Source organism: Sus scrofa, chromosome 5, assembly GCF_000003025.6.
Source record: "Sus scrofa isolate TJ Tabasco breed Duroc chromosome 5, Sscrofa11.1, whole genome shotgun sequence".
NCBI lineage: Eukaryota > Metazoa > Chordata > Mammalia > Artiodactyla > Suidae > Sus > Sus scrofa.
In genome coordinates this window covers 9446795-9467472 of record NC_010447.5, presented here as the reverse complement: position 1 = coordinate 9467472, position 20678 = coordinate 9446795, and the positions used below count along the sequence as shown (strand labels likewise).

The window sequence follows — 20678 nt, the reverse complement described above, 5'->3', positions numbered from 1 at the left end:
TTTTGACACATGTCTGTTTTATATTTATTTGCAAAAAGTGATGTTTTTAACTCTTTGAAAGTCATACTTTAGCATGTACTAGACCTCCATAGAATTTACAAAAATGGACTGAGTCTTTATTCTCAAGAAGCCCAAGAGGTGAGCTATAACATAACAAATATGCAAAGTGAGCCAAGTTCCATAAAGTCAGTATACATTATAGAACTCTAAGGAAAAGAGACTTTATGCAGGTCAGGTTGATTAGGAAAGGTTTCATAGATAATAGAGATTATCACAGAAGCTTTTGAGGCAGAAATGGGGGTATTCCATTTCTAGTGTGAACAAAAGATCAGAAATAGAGAAGCTTGTTTTGTACACAAGAAAGAGAGGAGTTCCCATTGTGGCGCAGCAGAAACAAATCCGACTAGTAACCATGAGGTTGCAGGTTTGATCCCTGGCCTCACTCAGTGGGTTAAGGATCTGGTGTTGCCGTGAGCTATAGTGTAGGTCGAAGACACAGTTCGGATCCTATGTTGCTCTGGCTGTGGCTGTGCCCGGCAGCTGTAGCTCCAATTGGACCCCTAACCTGGGAACCTCTATACGCCTAAAAAGAAAAAAGAAAAGAAAAAAGGAAGAAGAGAGAGGAAAAATAAGAAGTTAGGTTTGGAGGTGTTGAGCTTGAGGTACCTGTGGGGCATTGATACAGTAAGGAGTTCTGCAAGCAGTTGGAAGTGAATATCTAACACTTCAAAAAAAAGTTAGGCTAGGAGTTCTCTTATGGCCCAGTGGGTTGAGGATCTGGCATTGTACTGCAGTAGCTTGTGTAGTGCTGTGGTAGCTGCTGTGGCACAGGTTCCATCCTTGGCCGGGGAACTTCCATATGCCCCAGGTGCAGCCAAAAAATAAAAAAGACTGAAAACAGAAATTTGAAAATAACTGATCATAAGAGAAAGAGCCTACTGCTACTTTGTGCTATTATTATATGCAAGTTATGGTGACTGTGTAGTAATATTAATAGCTTCCATTTATTATTTACAAACTATTATGTGCCAGGCTCCCTTATATTATTTCATTCAAACTTTATGATAACTATGTTGAGTATGTATTATTATCCACATTTTACAGATGAGAAGATTGAGGGTCAGAGAGAAGTAATTTGATACGGGTCACGCTGCTGGATATTGAAGATGTTGGGATTAGAGACTAAGGTATTTGACTCCAAAGCTCATGATCTTAACTAGTAGGCTATATTGTCACTCAAAGTTGGTTTTTGTTTGTTTGGTTTTTTGTTTTGTTTTATTAGGAGGGTAGAGATTAGGTAGTATAATTTGAGCATACCATGGGTAAGGTTACTTCCCTTGAGAAATAGCAGAGGAGAGTTCCAGTCGTGGCTCAATGGTTAATGGACCTGACTAGTATCCATGAAGACATGGGTTCGATCCTGGGCCTCACTCAGTGGGTTAAGGATCCGGCGTTGCCAAGAGCTTTGGTGTAGGTCACAGACCCAGATCCCAAGTTGCTGTGGCTGTGGTGGAGGCTGGCAGCTACAGCTCCAATTCGACCCCTAGCCTGGGAACCTCCATATGCTGTGGGTGTGGCCTTAGAAAGACCAAAAAAACAAAAAAAGAAAGAAAGAAAAACAAAGAAATAGCAGAGGGAATTCCCTGGTGGTCCAGTGGTTAAGATTCAGTGCTTTCATTACTACAGCCCGGGTTCAGTCCCTGGTCTGGGAACTGATATCCCACATCGAGATGTTGCACACTGCAGAAAAATGAAAAGAAAGAAAGAAAAAGGAAGTAGCAGAGAGGTCTCCCCCCCGCAAGGATAGAATATGAGCAATAGATAAAGTAGATCTTACTAGACTAAAACTGGAGTTGAGGGATAAGAAGGCCTGAGTGGAATTATAATTTTTTTTTGGTCTTTTTAGGGCCACACCCATAGCATATGGAGGTTCCTAGGCTAGGGGTCGAATTGGAGCTGTTGAACCAGGGTTTTTTGTTTGTTTTGATTCAATAAACAGAATAAAAAACAACTACTTTAGAAACTTGACCATATGTATGCCTATTTTGGTTTTTGTAATTGTTTAAAATTCAGTTTTCCTTTGAATTCAGTAGAGTTCTTTGTTTTAATGTCCACTGATCTCAGATATGCAAAACAGAGTAAAATAAATGGGATTTTTAGTCATTCAAAGTTGGTGTTTTTTTTTGTTTTTTTTTTTGTTTTTTTTGCTTTTTAGGGCCACACCTACAGCATGTGGAAGTTCCCAGGCTAGGCATCAAATCAGAGGTGCAGCTGCTGGCTAGCATTGCAGGAACTGAGCCTCGTCTGTAACACACACTACAGTTCACCGCAATATCAGATTTTTTTTTTTTTTTTTTTTTTTTTTTGTCTTTTTGCCTTTTCTAGGGCTGCTCTGGAGGTTCACAGGCTAGGGGTTTAATCGGAGCTGTAGCTGCCAGCCTACGCCACAGCTGTAGCAGCTTGGGATACTAGCCGCACCCTACACCACAGCTCACGGCAACGCCGGATTCTTAACCCACTGATCGAGGCCAGTGATCGAACCCGAAACCTCATGGTTCCTAGTCAGATTCATTAACCATTGAGCCATGACAGGAACTCCCAGCAACATCAGATTCTTAACCCACTGAGTGAGGCCAAGTATCAAACCCGAGTCCTCGTGGATGCTAGACGGGTTTGTAACCTGCTAAGCCACAAAGGGAACTCCCTCACTCAAAGTTTTAATGAGAGAAAAATATACATTTGAGAGCCAGTCTATAGTTACTTATGGAAGCAGTAACTACAGGCTATTCAAGGAAAAAGGCAAGGTTCCTTTTTGCAGTCACTCCTGTACTCCTGAGAATTCTTCTGAGAACCATTTTTTTTTTCTCAATTCTTGGGGAATTCTGTTTTATTTTAACAGGAAATGTCTTTCTCTTCCATCTGTATAAAGTAGTAGTTGAAGCTATGGAAGTAGCTATAGTGGACTAGCTACCCTAAATAGATCATCCTTAATAAACTAGGAAGTAGTGTAATAATAAAAAAAAAGTGTAGGCCCTAGATTCAGACAGCATAGATTCTAATCCTTGTTCTGTTCCTTATTGGCTCTGTGATTTGGGGCAAATCCATTCACTCACTCACTAAGGAAATATTTACTGAGCACCTGCTATATTCCTGTTGTAGGCCCTTGAGTTCTATAAGTGAAAAAATTGACAAAGATCTCTGGCCTTGTGGAACATATATTCAAGGGGAAGGAGAGACAGACAATAAACAACGGACATAAGAAATAAATATATTTTGTTCGGAGTTCCCGTCGTGGCGCAGTGGTTAATGAATCTGACTAGGAGCCATGAGGTTGCGGATTCGGTCCCTGCCCTTGCTCAGGGGGTTAACGATCCGGCGTTGCCGTGAGCTGTGGTGTAGGTTGCAGACGCGGCTCGGATCCTGCGTTGCTGTGGCTCTGGCGTAGGCCGGTGGCTACAGCTCCGATTCCACCCCTAGCCTGGGAACCTCCATATGCCGCGGGAGCGGCCCAAGAAATAGCAACAACAAAAAGACAAAAAGACAAAAGACAAAAGGCAAAAAAAAAAAAAAAAAAAAAAAAAAGAAAGAAAGAAATATATTTTGTGATATGTTAGAAAATGATAAGTGTTAAAGGGAAAGAAAAAAGAGGTGGATAAGGGAGATTGGAAGTATGGAAGCAGGGAGAAGGCTAGTTGCAATTTTAAATAGATCAAGACAGACATTGTTGAGAGGGTAACATTTGCTCAAAGACGTGAAGGAGGTGAGGGAGATGACCAGAAAGAGGGCCATGTTGGGGAGGCTTATTCCAGGCAGGGAACCGTAAGTGCAGCAGCCCCAAGGGAGGAGTGTGCCTGGCATGTTTCTAGAACATCAAGGTGCCCAGTGAGGTTGAAGCACAGGGGGAGAACAGGAAGAAAAGGAGTGCTGTGTAAACTAGTGTAGAGACAAGGACTTTTATACTGATTTAAGACGGGGAAGCACTGGAGAAACATGATCTGACTTGATTTTACCAAGGATCACTCTGACGTCTATGTTTAAAACAGATTGTAGGGAGTTCCTGTTGTGGCGTAGCAGAAACAAATCCAACCAGTAAGTAACCATGAGGATGTAGGTTCCATCCTTGGCCTCCCTCACTGGGTTAGGGATCTGGTGTTGCCGTGAGCTGTAGTGCAGGTTGAAGATGCAGTTCGGATCTGGTGTTGCTGTGGCTATGGCATAGGCTGGCAGCTGTAGCTCTGATTTGACCCCTAGCTTGGGAACTTCCACGTGCTGAGAGTGCAGCCCTAAAAAGCAAAATACATACATACATACATATAGACTGCAGAGGAGCAATGGTTACCTAACCACTTGGGGCCTTGGTTTCCTCATGTGTAAAATGGGGACAATAACCCCTGTCTCTTAAGGTGGTCATTTAAAACAATGAGAAAAAATAAAGCACTAGGCACAAGGCCTAGCACATAGTAGCCACTCAATAAGTGTTAGCTGTCATTTTCTTGATGATTCTTATTCATCATAATCTTCTCTACCAAAAAGTTTTTTCTAAAGTCAAGAGAATTCTTTATGAAAAATCTTTTGGGACCAGAAAGAAGAGGGTACAAGCTGCACAGCAAACTAAGTTTTGACATTTGACTAGTTTAGTATTTTTATTCAAACTTATGGAAATTTTATATAACTAATTTCTATAATAATTTTAATTATCCTTTGTTGAATCTGAAGAACCCTAGTATTCTCTTAGGATTATAAAAACTGCAGGAGTTATTTGCTCCTACAAGTTTGGAGGACTTGATGAAATACACAATTGATTGAACATATAGATAGAGTTCATTCATTTGTTAATTCAACAAATAGTGGAGTTCCCTCTCTGGCACAGTGAGTTAAGAATCTGACTGCAGCAGCTCGGGTTACTGCAGAGCCACGGTTTCAACCCCCTGCCTGGTGCAGTGGGTTAAAGGATCTGGCATTGCCACAGCTGTGACACAGGTTGCAACTGCAGCTCGGATTCAATCCCTGGCTGGGGAACTTCATACCTGTGGGTGTAGCCATAAAAAAATAAAACAAATAGTTATGGAGCTCTCACCATGAGCCAAGTACCATGCTAGGTGCTGGGGACATTAGTGAACCAGATTCAGTCCCTGTGGTGAGGGAGATGTACATATAACCAGTTGATTACAATTCAGAGTGAAAAATGTTTGGGAAAGTTCTAAGCACAGCAATCTATCCAAGATGTAGACCAAAAAATTTTAGTAAAGAGATGAAACAATCCTTCTGTTTAATTCAACAAAGAACATTTGTAACAACTTTCTAGAGACTGCTGAAGTTTCACAAACATAGCATTTGCATATGCATTATAATCTTCCATAGAGATCAGTGATGAAAAGAGAAATGGTCTGAATAAAAACCAGATAGAAGGAGGAACTGATTATTCAATATTTATTCAATGACAATACATAATAAGTACTGTGATTCATAGCAAAAACCAGATTAAGAACTCATCTGATTTCTTCTTGGCTGATTTTTCCCTCTCAAGGGTAAAGAGTTATTACAAATCTTTGCCTTGTTGCCCAGGATTGGCTACTTGGTTAGTCACAAATATTGTAGATCTGTTATGTCCCAGGCACTAGGAATACAGTGGTGAGCACGAGAACAGTGTCCTTCTCCTCAGGGTATTTACTGTCTAGTGGGTATGACATATGTTACGTAAATCATTACCAGTGGAACATAAGCTCCATGAGGGCAGAGCCTTGTCTTTTTTGTTGTTTACTGCTCTATCCCCAGAATCTAGAACAGCTGATATGTAATAGGCTTCTCTGTAAACATGTATTAAGCTTATTATTATTAAAAAAGTAAAGTACTGTGAAAGAATATAAAGTGTGATAAAGACAATTAGCCTAGAATATAAGGGCCAGGGAAAGGTTCCCTGAGGAAGTGATGTTTAAACTGAAACCTGAAAACTGGCGGAAAGAACATTCCTATCACACGGCTGTACTTTTCTTGGACTTACCTCACCTTATTCGGAATTAATTATTTTATTATCTAGCTTCACTATAAGCTTTGGAAGCTCAGGGACCAAGTTTATTTGTCAACAAAATCCCCGAATCCTAGAATCTAGGACATAACAGGGCCTTTCCAATGAACTGAATACTTTTTGAGAAGAAAATTCAAGCATGTAGTGTCTGCCAATGGAATAATTATATTCGTTCAGGAGAGGCAATTCTATTTAACGCCATATGCATAAGAATTTGATTAAGAAAATATTTACCTGTCATAAATCTTGGCAATTCTCAGTTCTCCTCTTCCCTTTCGTAAACTTATTCTTGTTGTTGAAGCATGAGCCAGAATGTGTCCCCCGACGGGTTTTTTAGGGTCTGCCTGAAACCTGAATTAATAAAATGTCTTTTCAGGTTTCATCATATGGCCTATACACAGTAATACCTGTAATTACAAGGCAATTTTTCTGTGGGGGATGGCAGGGGATAGGGTAGGTGAGTATTCTAAACAAGCAGAGGCTTGTTCACAAACTAGGGCATGAAGTAGGGTTTGGAACTGCTATGTACCCCATTGCCATTCAGTTTAGGCTTCTGAGATTTCTATGACAAATAGTTCATGTTTTGTTTGATTTTTTAAAAATAAAAACACAAATAAAACATTATTCATTACCTTAAGGTAATTCTTGGGGTTAAGCAATTTTTTTTTTTACAAAATACAAATATTGAATTCATTCATTCATTACCACAAATATTTATTAACGGCCTACTGTGTGTCAAGCAGTATTCTAGTCTAATGAATAAGAAATACCCAACCCTCCCTCATGATGCTACGATGCAAATGAGAGCAGATTGAGAACCTCCTTCTTATTCATTAACTGTATGCTGGAAGTGTTCAATGTTCTCCTGGTTATGTATTTGCAGTGAGAATAATTTGAGAAATATCTCTATTGCTGATATCTAAAGTTTATTCTTCTAAAATATGATACATAAAAGTTAAGCTCTTACAATGATTAGATTAAAAAAATATATTATGATTGCAAGGTAGTTAAAAATATTGACACTCTTGAGAGATATACTCACTAAGAGACTAACATTCATTTGGCAAGAAGCAAAAGGTTCTTTTTTTTTTTTCTGGCCCTGCAGCATATGCAGTTCCCAGGGCAGAGATCAGATCTGAGCCACAGTTGTGACCTACACTGCCTGATTCTTAACCCACTGTGCCAGGCCAGGGACTGAACCTGTGTCCCAGCGCTCTAGAGATACGTTGCACCACAGGGGATACTCTGTAGAAGTACCCTAGTAAGGGTAACCCTAGTAAGCCCTTCAAAAAAGCCTAGGTAGAAAAATACCAGCAAACCAGCAGCATATCAAAAGGATTATACACCATGACCAAGGAGAATTTATTCTAGGAATGCAAGAATAGTTCAACATAGGAAAATCATTGATATAATATACCATATCGATAGAATGAAGGAAAATCCCCACAGGATCATCTCTTTGTTGTAGAATAAAACCTAGGCTTCAAAATCATCAATAAATGGAACTGAGCATAAAACTAACAGGTTATACTTGATTAGAATAAATTTTGGCATAGTACAATAGCATTAGCTCTGGGAAAATTAAGTTGCAAGTAAATTCAAATTCTGCTTGCTCCATGAAGTTCAGGATTCCTGTAAGCATGAGGCTAGGTGTAGTGAGGACGTGGCTGATTGACATGAGATTAAAGAGACTGTAGGCTGGTGGGGATACAGACCTCTCTGGTAAAGGAGTCAGCTAATATAAACTGCTGCTTGATTAAATGGCTCAGAGGTTAGGACCAGCTGGCTGGGGTTGGATAGGAATGGTTAAGATTCAGCAGGTCCAATGTGAGAACAAGAACAGAGTGTTAGTTTTGGAGTAAATCACTATCCAGAAAGTAGCAGCGAGGCAGTTGAGACTGACAGGAGTTAAGAAGTCAGAAGACTAAGTTGCTTTACTTAGGCAGCTGAAAGGGTAATAAAGCAATACAGCCATCTCAATTGGATGAAATAGGTAGAGATGAGCTGTCTTTATAATACTTACAAATCAATGCCACTCTTTTTAAGGGAAAAACTCTAAACCCCCTACATCACCCTCCATTATGGGTGGTTCTTTAAAGCCTTAAAAGAATCCCATGTTCTATGTAGATAGGCTGCTTGAGGGCCTGATGATATTCTCAACTGGGCTGTGAACTCTGAACTTGCAAACACTGTATTTATGCTTATCACATTTTTTTTCATGTTATGCCTTTAGTGCTGCTATTATTCGCATATTATATTCCCCCTCAACCCCTCTTCTATTACCTATTGCTAAGCTTGTTCAGGGCAGATGGCATTGTACTCATCTCTGTACAAACCGGCCACACAGGGGTACTCAAAAATATTTTTTGAACTTAAGACATGGAAGTTATAAAAATTCCAAGGAGAATATTGCAATTTTCAGAAAGATAGGTACTTCCACAGAAGGCAGACTAGTTAAGAGATTTCTATGTCTTCATAGAAGGAGACAAGAAAGGAGAGTGAGGGTTTGCTAAATGGGCAGAGAGAAGTTTTATGTCAATGCTTCTCACAGACAGTCTCAGAATATTGACAAGTAATTCTTCTGTGTGAGCATGGTTAGCTTCATCTCCTCTCTACCAAACCTTCAGTGGTGTCCTTAAGCCCCCTTTTCTGTTCTTGTTCCCTGGCCTTGGATGACATTGCCTGCTTCTTCGAAGGGCTGTCAAGAAGACACTCCTTCAACTTCTCCTTCTTATTCTCTGCTCCCTACATATGGGGACAGGGAGATCAGGTCCAGACCCCCCAGTCCTCTCACCCCACCCCCACCCCATGGATAACATACCCTGAAACAAAGTAGAGTCTGCCTCCCCTGTCCTCTCATATGACTATGTACATTCCTTTATTAAAGCACACACACAAAAAAGGAGTTCCCTTTGTGGCTCCGTGGTTGATAAACTCGACTAGGATCCATGAGGATGTGGGTTTGATCTGGCCTCACTCAGTGGGTTAAGGATCCAGTGTTGCTGTGAACTGTAGTGTAGGTGGCAGACACTGCTCAGATCCACCGTTGCTGTGACTGTGGTGTAGGCTGGCAGCTATAGCTCACATTCGACCCATAGCCTGGGAACCTCCATATGCCACAGGTGTGGACCTAAAATAGCAAAAAAAACCCCAAAAAACAAACAAACAAAAAAATACGCCACATTTGGAGTTCCTGCTGTGGCACAGTGGTAATGAACCCAACTAGATCCCTGAGGACTTGGGTTCGATCCCTGACATCACTCAGTGGGTCAAAGATCTGGTATTGCTGTGAAGTGTGGTTTTGGTTGCAGGTGCAGCTTAGATCCCGTGTTGCTGTGACTGTGACTGTGGTGTAGGCTGGTGGCTCTAGCTCTGATTTGACACTTAGCCTGGGAACTTCCATATCCTGCAGATACGGCCCTGAGCGAAGACAAAAAAAAAAAAACACGCTACATTATAATTTTTAATTCATGAGTCTCATTCCCCAACTATACTCTAAATCCTTATTCATTTTGTAACTCCAGCGCCTTGAAAAGTGCTTATAAGATACTCAATAAATATTGTTGGTGTTTCCCCACCATAGCATATGGATGTCCTCTGGCCAGGGGCTGAACCCACACCACAGCAGTGACCAAAGCCACTGCAGGGACAATGCTGGATCCTTAACCCACTGTGCCACAGGGGAACTCTGAATATTGCTGAATGGATATAAAAGAGAGAACAATTTGAGTCTCCCCCAAATTAGATCCTGTTAGACAGATTTGTGAAATCTTCAAAGAAGCTGTAATTCAAGGAGCTTTTAAAGGGTGTTCTGACAGAAAGGGAAATGTAAAAGGAGGCAGGATTTCCCCCTAATGGAAGCCATCCTTTTCCCCTCACCCCCCCACAGCTAAATCTAAGAGCAGGAATCTGGAGCTTTCAGATACATGGCTATGTTTTTTCTTTAGCAAATTACTGTTTGCTCTCACCAATGTGGTACCCTATGCACAAAAGAGAACAGGAACTACTGCTCATAACCAATTACTCCAGATGAAGAGCCTGAATGTTAAGAATGTCCTTTCCAAAGGCAGATGATTTTGAATGAACTAAATGGTAAATAAATTATAGGATCTGCAAAAGTGCTAATAAATCATATGGGAAAGATAATATGAGGGGGAAGAAGTCCTAAAAAGGTGACTTATAATGTACGAGGTTATAGTTAATCAAAACAGATTGCAACATAGCATAAGAGCCTTGCAACATGCTTGGAGAATATCAAGCCAATTCATATTTTATTTGCTCCATCAAAGTGTTAGGATTCTGAGTAGAACTTCATGAAGAATTTCTGGCTCTTAAATTTTTTTTTGTAGGTCACTAACACTTTGATAATTTAATGAAAGATATAGACTCTTCCCCAGAAAATGCACATATGTACACATAGAAAAATTTTCATATACGTTTAGGAGATTCAAGATTCCTCGCTGCTCTGGTGTGGATGGGTATTAACAATAATAATCCCCAAGATGTACTGAGTCCTCACTGTGGACTCAGTGAGGCAGATATTCTTCTAACTCATCTAATTATTTCCCTTTGCTTGGATTCCACATTTAGTAAACAACATTGGATTAAAATTTGGATGCCTATAGATGTCTGCATACAAAGAGAGAATGCACTGATCACAAGAAATTCAAAAGTAGTTACCTTTTTCTTTATCAGTAAACTGGCCCTCTGATCTTTCATTGAGTCTCATGAGTTTGATTAATGAGTCTACCCCTGAGAGATGGATTTGTTCTCAGTAGGATGACCAAAACAAATCTGTCCGTAAGGCTGAGAGTCCTGAACTCTGGTCAACTCACCAGAATAATGGATACATCCCTGCAAAGCCTCTCCAATGACAGCATGTTAACCTTTTCCCAGGCTTACAGACTTAATGTGCTATGTGGTATATGAGCTTTGGAGTTAGACCTGGTTTCAAATTTTGGCTTATCAGCCAGCCAATGTGACCTTAGGAAAACTGTTTAATCATTATAAGTGTCTATTTCTTAATTTTATTTTATTTTACTTTATTAATTTTCTTGCAGAAGTTCCCAGGCCAGGATTTGAACCTGTGCCACAACTGTGACCCAAGCCACAGCCTAACAAAGCTGGAGTCTTAACCCACTGACTCACCTGGGAATTCTGGTTTCTTCATTTTAAATAGGGGATTATAACTGTGCCTAACTGGTAGAGTAGTTGTAAGAATGAAATGAAATAATTTAGGTAAGGCATTAACGCAGTGACGGGCAATTATAATTACCTGCTTTCCTAATCCTGACTCAAACATTTATTATCTATATTACCTTTAGCTAATTATTTGCCTTTACGAATCTCAGTTTCTTTAACTGTAAAATCGGAATAACAACAACAAAAAAACCCTTATGGAGCTCCCTGATGGCTCAGTGGGTTAAGAATACAGCCTGTCACTGCTATGGCACAAGCTCTATCCCTGGCTGGGAAATTTTGCATGCTGTGGGTGTGGCTAACCACCCCCCCCAACCCCCTTACTGCTTAGGGCTGTTGTGAAGATTCAAGATATATTTAATACAACTCATTGGGAGCCTACTACATGTCAGGAACTGTGCCAGGTCATTTATATACATTAGCTTTACCCTTACAGTAATCTTGGCACATAGAGCTATTCGATAAATGGTAATTATGATCATTTAACTAAATGATTTAATTAAGACAGTCACTCTTTTAATGACATGTTAATCAAGAACCTTTTCTTTAAGTTTCTTTGAAATTCTTGAGTATTCTAGCAGTTATAAACAAGTTTTGAGGTAAAGTACAAGAAGGTATAATAGCATTCCACATTCTTTTAGAGGGCTTTAATTTACTTCTATTTCTGACCAAGTAAAAACAGCCTCAGAAAACCACCCACATCCCTTCTTTAGCCTATTCTCCTTATTTCTCTTTCTTTTACATTTTCTTCTCTTCTTTCCTTCTTTTCTCGAGGTGTGGGGGAGGATGATGAAAAGGAGGAAGAGAAGGGGGTGGATATTAGTAATAAAGAGGGCCCAGAAAAGATTGTTTCATTTACCACCCCCCCCAGGCTGAACAAGATATAGCATGTTATATTGTTGACAGTAGGACCCAGAATAACCTGACCTCCCAACTTCAAGTTAGGGTGCAAAGGTCATGAAGTACAGGATTATGGTGATGGTAGGACAGGTGATATCTGCATGGGAGTGAGATGGGAAGAGTAGCACAGTGAGACTAAAAGAGCTTTGAAGTCAACTTTGAAGTCAAAGATATCTGGGTTCAAATCCTGGCTTCTGTTTTTTAACCGTGTGATTAAGCAAGCAGGTACTCTGACCTTTGTTTCCTCCTTTATTAATTAGGAATAATAATAGTGTCTGCCTCAAACACTGGTTAGAGTGGAGAACCTGAAGGGTTGGGGCAAGGGCAGACTTGAGGGACAATTGGTACTCCCGGTACTCTTGACTTGCTAGGGGCTAAGCTTAAAGGTGGAATTTTTGAGAAGAGATCCACTGAGAGAAAGGATAAGTGAACATATCCAGGAATGAGGAGGATGCACTGAGATTAGAGGAAGACAAAGAGAGAATACTGTCAAAAGGATTTTGGTAAAAAAGAAGAGATGGTTTTTTTTTTTTAAAGGAATGTTTAAGAAGTTTTGTTAAATAACCCCCCTTTCCTCCCAAACTATGCAGAATAATCTACACATTTTTCAAAATTTTGAGGATGGAATTCTGTTTTTTTGCAGGGGGAGGTGGGAGAGATGCAGCAATATACTGAGACTGGCTTCAAAGAACAGGGAAGCCCAGGGAGGCTGAGATATGTTGGGGCGATATAATTATTATATAAGATGATACATGAAGTTACTTGGTACATTGTAAGCAACCAATAAACATAAGTGCTCTTAATTTTAACGGAGGGGAAAGTAAAATTCACATAATTTGAATGTTGGAATTACCTCGTGGCTCAGCAGTTTGAGGATCTAGCATTGTCATTGCTGCGGCTCTGGTTACAACTGTGGCACAGGTTCGATCCCTGGCCTGGGAACTTCCACATACCTTGAGTGCCCATCCCAATAATTTAAGTGTTACACAAGGTCACCATGCTAGTAACCTTGGTTTAATGCTGTTTCTCTAGCTATATCGCCTCTTAATTTATACTAATGATGTAGAATCAGTAAGTGATGTCCTTAATGAATAAACTGCACATTTACAAGGCTGCAAATGTTCTAAGATTACTTTTTGTTTTAGGGAAACAAATACCCAAATGAAGTAGGTGATAACATCATGGTCTAATTTTTGCTTAATTTGTTATTTGCCCTGACATAAAGCTTTACAGGCTGATACTTTTTTTTAATTTCCAGGCCTTCTGGATTACTCTAGTTCTAAAATCTGTATCTGTAAACCTCATCTAGGAGTTACTGCTCTTCTGTATAATATGGCAGTTCCCTGCCTCTATAATTTTGTTCCTTTTTAACATGATGTGGCATCAAGTATAATGCATGGGATATAAGCCTCAATTATTGTCAGTGTACTTGGGGACTCATACCAATTATAGTGATATTTCTCTGACAGGCTCCAGGAGAGCTACAGCTTGGAGTTCCTTAACACTGAGAAACAAAGATATTTTCTTTGTATTCTTATATCATTTGAAATCCTTTAGTTTAAAGCTGTCTTGTTTTCTTTTTTAATTTAGTTGTGGCAATTTATGTGCTTTATAGCACATGCATTTAATTTGTATTGTTATAATATACTTTAGAACATACCAACTAGGGTAAAACTTGTTTCTGTAGAACTTGTCTCGGTGGAGGAGATGCAGTTTCAAAACAGATTCACCCAGAAAAAAATATTAGCCTTTGTTATCTTCTTACTTACTTCATTATAAATCTCCTCCCCTCTCTGACTTCTTCAATTATTTCCTTCTGTCACCTTTCTATTTTTCTCTTATTGGAGTCAATTCAAAATAGTTTTACTCTTTTTGAAACTTTCTACAAATATAAGGAAAAAAAAAGAACAAACCCTATCTGACCTAATTTCCACAGACTGCCTTTGAATTCTAACTCTAGATCGACAGTTTTGGCCTCTTCGGTGCTGCCTCCCAACCCCTGAAGAAAGAACATTGCTCTTTAACTTGTACTGTTTTATTTGAATGCAACCCACTTCCTCCCTCTGAGCCAATGAGTCATTTTCTCTTTTTAAAGTGAGCCTTAAAAATCTTCCATTTCTCTTCAGTTTAAAATTATTCTGTGAAGTACTTCATGTCCTGTGTATGAAAGACACCCTATGAAACAGAGAAGACTGCCTTAACCCCTCAAGGACTACAGACATGCATGACCTACCAAGCCTTTAAAGTTTTGATTTAAATGGACATCATTTATTTCTTCCTAGTGGAGGCAAGGCACCCAATCTCTTTTGTTGACTAGTGAGTTCCCAAAATCTTGATACATAGTAGATTTTCAATAAATATATACTGAATGAATAAATGATTGATTTCCCCCACCTCAGTCTTTTTAACTTGCTTCATAATATTCGTGTAGTTAATACTTTCCCCATTGGAATCTCCTGTAGTCAAGTAGAAAGTATTCATAAGGGGGTATTGAAAAGTGAGGATTATATCGATATGGAACTGCAGAAGATTTAGCAATACTCTTAGGAATAGTGTAAAAAATGCCTAAAGAGATATACATTCATTTCAATGTAATTTACAGAATTTACAATATTATGTCAAATATATTCATATATATATATATATGACTGATTTATCTGCTACTAAATGATGCACTTAGTTTTAAAGTAATAGAACTTCATATTGCAACCATCAGCATAATAATTTATTTAAACAAGAGTCTCCAAAGGATGCTAAAATCAATGGGTGAAAACTTACTGTAGAACATGATATTTATACAAGTCTAAGTATCACCCCACAAATTACTTATTAATTGCAAAGAAGAAAAGATCTTGGAGAAATCTTATGAACACCAGCTGAATCACATGATCAAACTTAACATCACCAATAATGACAAACTGCCATAGTGAGCCTCGCGATATGTATATGGAAAAGACCATGACATCATTTATATAGTTTTCCTAACATTTTAAATAATGAGGAAAAAATCAACTCCGAATTGAGAGACATTCTGAAAAACATTTGGCCTGTGCTCCTCAAAAATGTCAGTGTCAGGAGTTCCCATTGCGGCTCAGTGGAAAAGAACCCTATGAGGATTAGGGTTCTATCCCTGGCCTTGCTAAGTGGGTTAAGGATCCTTTGTGGCTGTGGCTGTGGCATAGGCCAGCAACTGCAGCTCTGATTTGACCCCTAGCCTGCAGCTCTGACTTGACCCCTAGCCTGGGAATGTTTATATGCTGCGGGCGCAGCCCTAAAAAAAAAAGGATGAACCTACAAGAATTAGGCCAGAAAGGGGTTTTTTAGTCGGAATGGGGCAGGCTGTCCGCTTGGTGAGCCCATACCCTCATACACCCCCTGCCCCCACCTGACATCCCCTTCCTTCTCTCCCTGCCACCCACCCCACGCTGGGGCTGTGACAAGGAGGGTGGAGAGGGAACAGGACAGGGCCTCCCCTTCCTGGCCCGTAGGAGATGGGGAGGCCTCAGAGAAATGCTTGGCAGTTCCTTCAAGGTCCCTTCTGTGATTCCAGGCTCATGATCACTAAGGTTCTTCCACCCCCAGAGTCAGCGATCCCCCCCTTTTTCAGTGTCAGGAGTTCTCATTGTGGCTCAGTGGAAAAGAACCCAACTACTATTCATGAGGATTAGGGTTTGATCCCTGGCCTTGCTAAGCGAGTTAAGGATCCTGTGTGGCTGTGGCTGTGGCGTAGGCTCGCAGCTGCAGCTCTGATTTGACCCCTAGCCTGGGAATATCCATATGCCACGGGTGTGGCCCTAAAAAAAGAAAAAAAGAAAAAATATCTTTTTACATGGATTCAGGGTTATTTTGATTGTTTATTCAGATACATAATGCTCAAAAATTTTTATGGTGGCAACTAACTTTTCTTCAAATTTTCCTTTTTGCTATCCTACTTAACTTTCACTGCCAACTTTTAAGCAGAGCCATCAAAATGTATATTATGTGCACAATGCTTTCAACAAATTCTGAATATGCCTAGTGTGGACTTAAATTGTTTCTTCAAACATGACACTTGTCTCATGGGACCTCTTATAAATATACCTCATGTATATCCTGTAGAGAGCCTGCTTTTTTGTTTTTAGGCTAACAGCTTAGCGCAATAGAGACAGTTCATAAATCTGGAATATAAGTTTTTATTTCCCTAAGGTCTTTTCCTTATTGTCCTCCAATGGCATTATAATCCTAGACAAAATGAAGGCCAAGGTATCTCTGGACATAGTTAAACTATTGCTTTCCTTTATAAAGAACTAGAGAAGAACAGGTCTAGATAATAAGTGCTACCTGCAATTATGAATTAATATGCACTGTGCAAAAAGTGATTTGTGATATATTTGTGCCCACATCAAGACTGATCACTTTGGAATCATTTCCTATTCTACACTCTAACCTTTTTGATATTAACCCTTGTGAAATAACAAAAGCAGAATATTGGAGCTTACGTCATAGTTGCTCCTGGGTCAGCAGTCATTTGATTGGTCACAAACACAGCCACATTATATTCTGCATCAAAAAATAAAATTAAGAAACTAAGAGAATGGCAATGTAAATATAAAAGATTCATTTCTTAGATTTCAGAGTTGAGAAATATTGTGCCATGAATTTACTTGATGAACAAAATTACATTATTGTGTTCTCACTGAAAACATAAATTAATATATTTAAAGTTACTATTGTTATTCTTTAGTACCTTATTGTATTAGAACAAGTATTTTTGGTTTAAAAAAGGGTTGTATTCCCATGAAGGTAATTTTATTTTTTAAAAATGTATAGCCTCTTGACATTATTCTAAGCATCTCTGCAAAGCCTACTCAGCAAACAGTCACAGATGCTATTCTGATATCACCATTTATTTTAAAAATCTACCTTCTGAGATTTTTTGGAGCCGTGACAACATCTGGGCCAGTTTTTGCTGCCGTTCAGCCAATTCCCCACGACCACTGAAATCCACTCGGAAAAGTGCCATTATTGAATCAATGATCTGTGCAAGATTAATGCAAAAGTAAATATTCATTTGGAAATGAAGTTAATTTGAATTGGAATCAAAAGAAAAAAGATATTATGCTAAATAGCTCTATGAGTGAGCAATATTTAAAAGCCTGTACCAATAGCTTGAAGATGCCAGCTTCTTCATGGAACTTTGCTGCTACATAATCAAGTAGCTCCATCTGATGTTCACCTGGTGGGAAATGCAGTGAGAGGATGTTATAAAAGCTAGAAGAAGCAGAGGCTAAGATGTGTATGTCCATAGGAGTCAGGCAAAAGAGAGTCTTTGAAGGATTTTCTTAATTATTTATGCCTTTATTAAATATGTTTTCATATTCTGCCCTAACATGCATATCAAATGCTACCTTATGCAAAAAAGAATGTTACTCTCCATCTCAAAGACAAACAACAAGAAATAATTTGAGGGCATTTTAATATCTAAGGACTTATCAGATGAAAAAATTTGTGGACTAAATAAATTTGGAGAAAAGTAAAATAGAGTAAAGAGTAGTGTCAAAATATAAGTATTGCTCAAATAATAAATCAGTGCAGCCAACCTAAAGCAGCCTAAGCATCGAATTGCATGGGGCTCTTACTAGTATATGCACGTGCATAAAGTACATTGTCCAGGACTGCATCATGGTCTACATTGAAGCGATCAGCAATGTCCCGAAGGCGATCCGGACGGCTGGAGTATGCCAGGATTAAGGATCCAATGAATCAATTCCAAAAAATTTAGACAACAACTACAAAAATAATACTGTAAGTAAATATATTAAAGAGAGGCAGAACACGGTACCTGCAAAGGTATTCTGGAGGATGCTAATAGTCACTTGAAATCTACATTAGATTTTATTTCTCATAAGTGCCTCAATTAAGGAATACCTTAGGTAGTGATAACAGGTGATAGAAATGAGACAGTAATGAATTTAAATATTAAATAATCTAATCTAAACAATGGCTTTGGAAGCTAGTTGTTATGGTCTACATTGCAAATGAAGATGCTGACAGAGAATAGGCAAATGACTCAGGATTATGCAGCAAATCAGTTACAAAAGAAAAACTAGAAACTAAAATTTGTGAATCTCTTTTGTTCTCAGTTCTATAAAAATAGATCTATTCTAGGAAGGTAATATCACTGAATTATAATTCAAGTCACCTCAAAGTGAATTAATTCACTCTTCATATTCCTCACTTGTTTAAAATAAAATAGTTTAATATACCACTAATCATGTGTTGCCAACAAATGATAAATTTGACTACATGAACCAAGGGTCCAAAAAGTAATTTCAAGGGTCCAGAAGGGCATTACTGACATACAGTTTTTGGTTTGTTTAGGGTTTAAAATCTACCTTCTTCTAAAGGAGCTCTGTTAGTATTCTGAAATAAGTAAATTAATAGGGAGACAAATTCAGTGTACCTTCAAAGATATTCTGGAGGATACAAATAATAACATATATATCTAAACTATAAAGAAGTCATAAACATTTTTTTTAGGTCTTTAGGGTCCAAAAAATATATCTACAGTATTCTCAAAAGTGAAGTGAGATAAAATAAAATGCATGCCTGTGGTTTCATTCACTTTGTTTACAGCATTTATATAAAACTGATCATACTATAAGTGACTGCAAAGCAAGGACCATTTATGATTTTATTTGTGACACCTGGAACTAGTTCAATAAATGTTGAATTGGATTGTTTTGGGGATTTCCCAGCCATCTGTGTTCTAAAGTGCTATATATGTTTTCTTCAGAGTTTCAGTGGCAGCCACTAAAAACCTTCTATTGCTGCTGAGTACATCCAGTAGATGTTTTTGGTGGACAAGTCAAAGACAAGGAATTGAAAGAGGCAGTAAAAAGGTTTTTCACTATATCAGTTTTTACAAAACTGGGTGACTATGTGACCAGGAGTGTAAAAGTTGGGTTTATGCTGAAGGGAAGTTCAAATCAATCTACAAATATTTATTAACTGATTACCATATGGAATTGGTTACCAAGGCACTGTGGAGCATACAGGATGTCATAAGACAATCTGTGCTATAGGTAAGCGTAAAACATAGTTATGCAGGCAAAATATAAACATATAAAAAGAAAAATACCGAGAGAGAGCAGGATACATATAAGGGACATTGAAACAATGCAAACATTCCACTGGGGCCCTCGCATGTACTTGTACCCCCAAGATGATCCTCTCTACTCCCTCTTGCATATGACCTGTCTCCTATTTCTTTCTAATATTCTTGATAAAATCCAAATTGCCACAACAGTGGCAGCTATTCTGCAAGAACAATTCCTCCCTCTTGAAGAACCATTCCTAATCAAGTATTTCTGAAACTAGCTGAACTCCAGCTGAACATCTCTTGCTACAGTCCCATTGTTAAAAAGAATGTCCTCTGAACCTGATAGCTCCTCAAACTACCGTATTTCTTCTATTTATTGATTCGTTATGCACTGCCTCAGTTCCTTACTGTTTATGTGCGATAAGCTTCCATCATTTTAGTAGAACTCTTTTTTTTTTTTTTTTTTTTGGTCTTTTTTGCCATTTATTGGGCCGCTCTCGTGGCATATGGAGATTCCCAGACTAGGGGTCTAATCAGAGCTGTAGCCACCAGCCTATGCCAGAGCCACAGCAGCAACGCGGGATCCGAGCCGCGTCTGCGACCTACACCACCGCTCACGGCAACGCCGGATCGTTAACCCACTGAGCAAGGCCAGGGATCGAACCCGCAACCTCATGGTTCCCAGTCGGATTTGTTAACCACTGTGCCACAACGGGAACTCCAAGCTTCCATCATTTTAATTTACTGCAAAAGTCCTCCTGGACTCGTAATTGCAAACCTCAGGGATCTTTCTCAGTTTGTATCTCCCCCCACCCCCGAACATTGCTGACTACCCTTTTCTTCTTGAAACTTTCCTTATATTCCACGTCCACAACCAGATTTCCTCCTCCTTCATCTTTCTCTATGGGTTCTTCTTTTTAGTCCCCTCTTCCTAGACATCAGCACACCTCAAAGTTATGTTCTCAGTTCTCTTCTCGCTCTGTAAGCTCTCTTGACCCCACCCCTTTCTCAAGCTGAGTCCAACATTTCCAACTGCCATACAGATGTCCTCCTATACCTCATTTTCCACATATTAAAAATGAAACATCACTTTTTCTCTGAAGAGATGACCTTCCCAACTGTCATCTTTAGTTTCCTAGTATCTAAACAAAACAAAAAAAAAACCTGAGTGATTTCTCAAACCTCTTTCTTTTTTTTTTTTTTTTTTAATTATTTCTTTAATGGATTGTTTCTTTGCTGTTATATCTAAAGTCATTATCGCATTCAATGTTATCTAGATTTCCTCTTCTTTTTTTTTTTGTTTTTTTTGTTTTTGTCTTTTTGCCATTTCTTGGGCCGCTCCCGCGGCATATGGAGGTTCCCAGGCTAGGGGTCCAATCGGAGCTGCAGCCACCGGCCTACGCCAGCGCCACAGCAACGCAGGATCCGAGCCGAGTCTGCAACCTACACCACAGCTCACGGCAACGCCGGATC

At 39.1% G+C, this 20678-nt stretch overlaps 1 protein-coding gene and 1 long non-coding RNA gene across 4 annotated transcripts in view; one reads left to right on the top strand and one right to left on the bottom strand.

The window, feature by feature from the left end:
- Positions 1–15786, top strand: part of LOC110260646 — a 33966-nt gene extending 18180 nt beyond the window's left edge. The window contains exons 2-3 of the long non-coding RNA XR_002343895.1: positions 1105–1187; positions 14251–15786. This is a non-coding gene — a long non-coding RNA (uncharacterized LOC110260646). The remainder of the gene's footprint in view (positions 1–1104; positions 1188–14250) is intronic.
- DMC1 (DNA meiotic recombinase 1) overlaps positions 1–20678 on the bottom strand; it is a 39098-nt gene that overhangs the window by 2861 nt on the left and 15559 nt on the right. For 2 of the 3 annotated variants that reach the window (XM_005655492.2, XM_021091488.1), the window contains 5 exons: positions 17743–17834; positions 17266–17339; positions 17027–17141; positions 16603–16663; positions 6260–6376 (listed from right to left, as the gene is read on the bottom strand). In XM_005655492.2, the coding sequence (XP_005655549.1) occupies positions 6260–6376; positions 16603–16663; positions 17027–17141; positions 17266–17339; positions 17743–17834 (459 nt within the window). The remainder of the gene's footprint in view (positions 1–6259; positions 6377–16602; positions 16664–17026; positions 17142–17265; positions 17340–17742; positions 17835–20678) is intronic. The other variant, XM_021091489.1, reaches the window with a different exon arrangement.